Source organism: Alligator mississippiensis, chromosome 6 (assembly GCF_030867095.1).
Source record: "Alligator mississippiensis isolate rAllMis1 chromosome 6, rAllMis1, whole genome shotgun sequence".
NCBI classification, from domain to species: domain Eukaryota; kingdom Metazoa; phylum Chordata; order Crocodylia; family Alligatoridae; genus Alligator; species Alligator mississippiensis.
Window position 1 is genome coordinate 1,777,282 of NC_081829.1, and position 3,797 is coordinate 1,781,078.

At 62.9% G+C, this 3,797-nt stretch overlaps 1 protein-coding gene across 1 annotated transcript; it reads left to right on the top strand.

Moving 5' to 3' along the window:
• Positions 1 to 2,124, top strand: LOC102574263 (T-complex protein 1 subunit theta). Its single transcript, XM_014607895.3, has 2 exons — positions 1 to 146; positions 397 to 2,124. The coding sequence occupies exon 2, from the start codon at positions 400 to 402 to the stop codon at positions 2,062 to 2,064; it is 1,665 nt and encodes a 554-aa protein (XP_014463381.2). The 5' UTR covers positions 1 to 146; positions 397 to 399; the 3' UTR covers positions 2,065 to 2,124.
• The last annotated feature ends 1,673 nt before the right edge of the window (positions 2,125 to 3,797 follow it).

The window sequence follows — 3,797 nt, forward strand, 5'->3', positions numbered from 1 at the left end:
GTCCTGCACCGCCGTTATTGGGGTTCCTGCGTGGAATGGGCCACGTTGTGACATCACCACGTTGACCGTCCGTCCGGAGGAAGCAGTTACTGCCCAGCAAACTGACCCAACTGTAGGATCCAGGGGTTTGGAGCGCCTCTCCCGGGGTGTGTAGCCGGAGAAGGGGTGACAGGGTGCGGACCCCAGGTTGTAGGGACTGCGTGGGTGTGGGTGAGGTCCCCCTGACCCCTAGAAACTAGCTGGGAGCTGGAGGAGACTGACTAGAGGGGAAAGACCCCTGCCCCATCCCCACCCTGAGCCAGCCAGTATCCCACCTAGGGCAGGATCAGGGCCAGGGTCCCCCGGAGGGGATAAAGCCCTGCCCCACCACGTCTCACACTGCTTCTCCCCATCCAGGTCATGGCTGCCCACGTGCCCCTGCCCCCCGGACTGCCTCAACTCCTCAAGGAGGGCACAAAGCACTTCCCCAGCCAAGCGGACTCGCTGGTCAGCAACATTGCAGCTTGCAAGGCCTTGGTGCAGTGCCTGGCCTCATCCTACGGGCCCCTGGGCAGGAGCAAGCTGGTGATTGACCACCTAGGCAAGACCGTCTGCACAGCCCGGGCAGGCACGGTGCTGGGGGCGCTGGTGCTGGAGAACCCCGCGGCCTGCTTGCTGGCTGCTGCCTGCCGGGCACAGGAGGAGGAGCTGGGGGACGGCACGGGCGCTGTGGCCCTGCTGGCGGGGGCCCTGCTGGCCCGTGGCGAGACCCTCCTGCGGGCAGGCGTGCCTGTCGCTGCCATCCGCGCCGGCTACGAGCGAGCGGGCAAGGAAGCCCTGCGCCTGCTGCCCAGCCTGGTGTGCCACGCCCTGCCGGACCCCCGTGACGTGCCCGCCGTGGCCCGTGCCCTGCGGGTGGCCGTGGGCACCCACGCAATGGGCTACCAGGACTTCCTTGCCACGCTGGTGGCCCAATGCTGTGCCTCGGTCCTGCCAGCAGCGGGCACCTTCGACCTGAATGCCGTGAGCATCTGCAAGGTGCTCGGGGGTGGCGTGGGCGATTCCCACGTGGTGCCCGGTGTGGTCCTCGCGGCTGAAGCCGAGGGCCGCGTGCAGCGTGTGGAAGGCGCCCGAGTGGCCGTGTATGGCTGCCCCTTCGGTCTGGCCGCCCCGGCGGCTACAAACACGGCACTGTTCCAGGCAGCGGGGGACCTGCAGGCGTACGGGCCAGGCGAGGAGGCGCTGGCTGAGGGGCGGGTGCGGGCCGTGGCTTCGGCAGGGGCTCAGGTGGTGGTGGCCGGAGGGCACGTTGACGCCTTACTGCTGCACTTTGCTGACCGCATGGGCATCATGGTGGTGACCCTGGGCTCCCGCCAAGCACTGAGACAGCTGTGCCGTGCCCTGGGCGCCCAACTGCTGGGCACCCCACGCCCGCCACTGCCTGCTGAGCTGGGGCACTGCCGCTCCATCACTGTGGGTGAGATCGGGGGCACCAACACCGTTGCGTTCCACCCTAGCACGGCCACGAGCCCCGTGGCCACCATCATCCTCCGTGGGGCCACCAAGGAGGCTTTAGCGGCTGCCAAGGAGGCTGTGAGGGACGGGCTGAGGGTCTTCCGGGCTCTGACAGAAGACCCCCGCTTGGTGCCGGGCGCAGGGGCCACCGAAATGGTGCTAGCAATGCAGCTGGCTGCCCTGGCCCCCCGTGACCCTGGCTTGGAGCAGTTCAGCCTAGCAGCCTTTGCTGAGGCCCTCAAAGTGCTGCCAGCCACGCTGGCTGAGAACGCAGGGCTGCCCGTGGCCACGGCCATGTCCCAGCTGGAGACGTGGCACGGGCAGGGGGTGGCCAGGGCTGGCCTGCGGTTGGAGGGTGGGGACGAGGGGGAGGAGGCCTGGGTGCAGGATGCGACTCAGGCTGGGGTGCTGGATGCCTACGTGGTAAAGCACCGGGCACTGGAGCTGGGCACCCAGGTGGCCGTCACCCTGCTGGGTGTGGACGAGATCTTCATGGCCAAGAAGAGTGGGGGGCCTCGTGTCCTTGGGGACAACCCCAACTGGGACGTGGAGCCCGACGCTCTCGAGTGACCCTCCTGGGGACAGGCCCCTTCCCCAGGTTCCTTTGTGTCACCCCAATAAATAGCTCCTGTTGAGGTTATATGGACTCCTGTGTCTACGGTCCTCGAGACATCAGCATCCCCAGCTCTGTGAAGGGCCCAGCAAAGGGCAGGTCTGGAGAGGGGTGCAGGATTGCCCGAACTGGAGCGGGGCCCTGCCCTGCCACATGCTGCCCAGACTCTCCAGGCCCCCGAGGCTGAAAGGAGAGCTGCTGTGCTCTCTGAGATCCCCTCTGCGGCCCCGTCTTCTCCCCCTCAGACGGGGCAGCAGGGGCCCGGAGACTGCACAGACCCCTCCGCTCTGCACTCGGGCAGCCCCAGCCCCTTCCTGCCAACCCAGCGCATCTGGGTGTGGGCTGGGGCTCCCAATGACTTTAGCACCCATCCCGCCAAGCTCTGGCTGTCTTGGAAAGGAGGGTGAGGGCAGGCCCGGTGGTGGCATCCAGCAGCCCAGCATTGGCATCTGGCCTGATCTAAATCTAAATCCTGATCTAAATTCCACTGAAACTATACTGGTTTTAGCTTCCGAGCAAGACTTGCAGGCAAGGCTGTCCCTAGAGTAAGCTGAATTGGGGTGACCATCCCGGGCCCCGCACTTTGGGAGGCCCTGCGGAGCCAGCAGAGTGGCTGTGACCCTCCCACAGGGCCCGCCTGGTGCTGGTGGCTCCACCCTGTGCCACAGAAGAAGAGCGGAGACCCCCCCAGGCGTGAGGGAGACTCCAGCCCACGCCCTGCCTTTGCAGGAGTCCCATGGGCCCCGTGAGGTGTTAAGGGGCCGATTGATTTGCCCCACTAGTGTCGGCCACACTTGCAGGGGGCACACTGTGGAAGAGCGCTAACACCTAAACGAAGGGTATTCATACCCGAAAGCTTGCAAAGAAGAATTTTTCCAATTATTTGAGTCAGTCTAATAAAAGGTATCACATTTACCCAAGGAACCTTGGCTGCCTAGCACCAAAACAGGGGTGTAGGCTGTAGCCATGTCAGTCCAAGGACATGGGCAGACAAGGCTCTTTGGGTAGATTCATAGATTGTTAGGGGCTGGAAGGGACCTTGTACATCAGGGGCGGGCAATTATTTGGGGCAGACGGCTGCATACCGAGCTTTAGCAAGCTGTCGAGGGCTGCATTTCCCTCTTCAACGCAGGGAAGCAGGAACAGCCCCATGGCCCCAGGCCAGATTCCTCTGCTAGGCAGGGGCTTCTGGTTGGGGGGCAGGGCTGGGTGGGCTTTGCTGCTGGGTCCTGCCGCCAGCTTCCCCTGGATCTTTGACAGGCAGCCAGGAGCAAATAAATATTAATTTTCTAAAATTTTTAGGGGCCCCGTGGGCCGGATAGAATGGCCTGGCGGGCCAGATCCAGCCCCCGGGCCATATTTTGCCCACCCCTGTTGTAGATCATCAGGTCCAGTCCCCCTGCACTAGGCAGGAAAAGACACCTGGTAGATGCAATCTCTTTTATTAGACCAACTCAAATAGTTGAAAACATTTTCTTGGCAAGCTTTCGGGATATGTTCCAAGGCCTTGACTGTACTGACCCCCAGGCCCATTTCTACCACTTTTACAAGACAATTTTGGTACTTCCCAACAGCAGACAGTACACACAAGCACAGGGTAGTGGCAAATGTTATAATGGGGATGGTAACTACACAAACACGTGTCGCAGACAACGAGCAAGGAGCACAGATCCACGCAGGAGACTATACA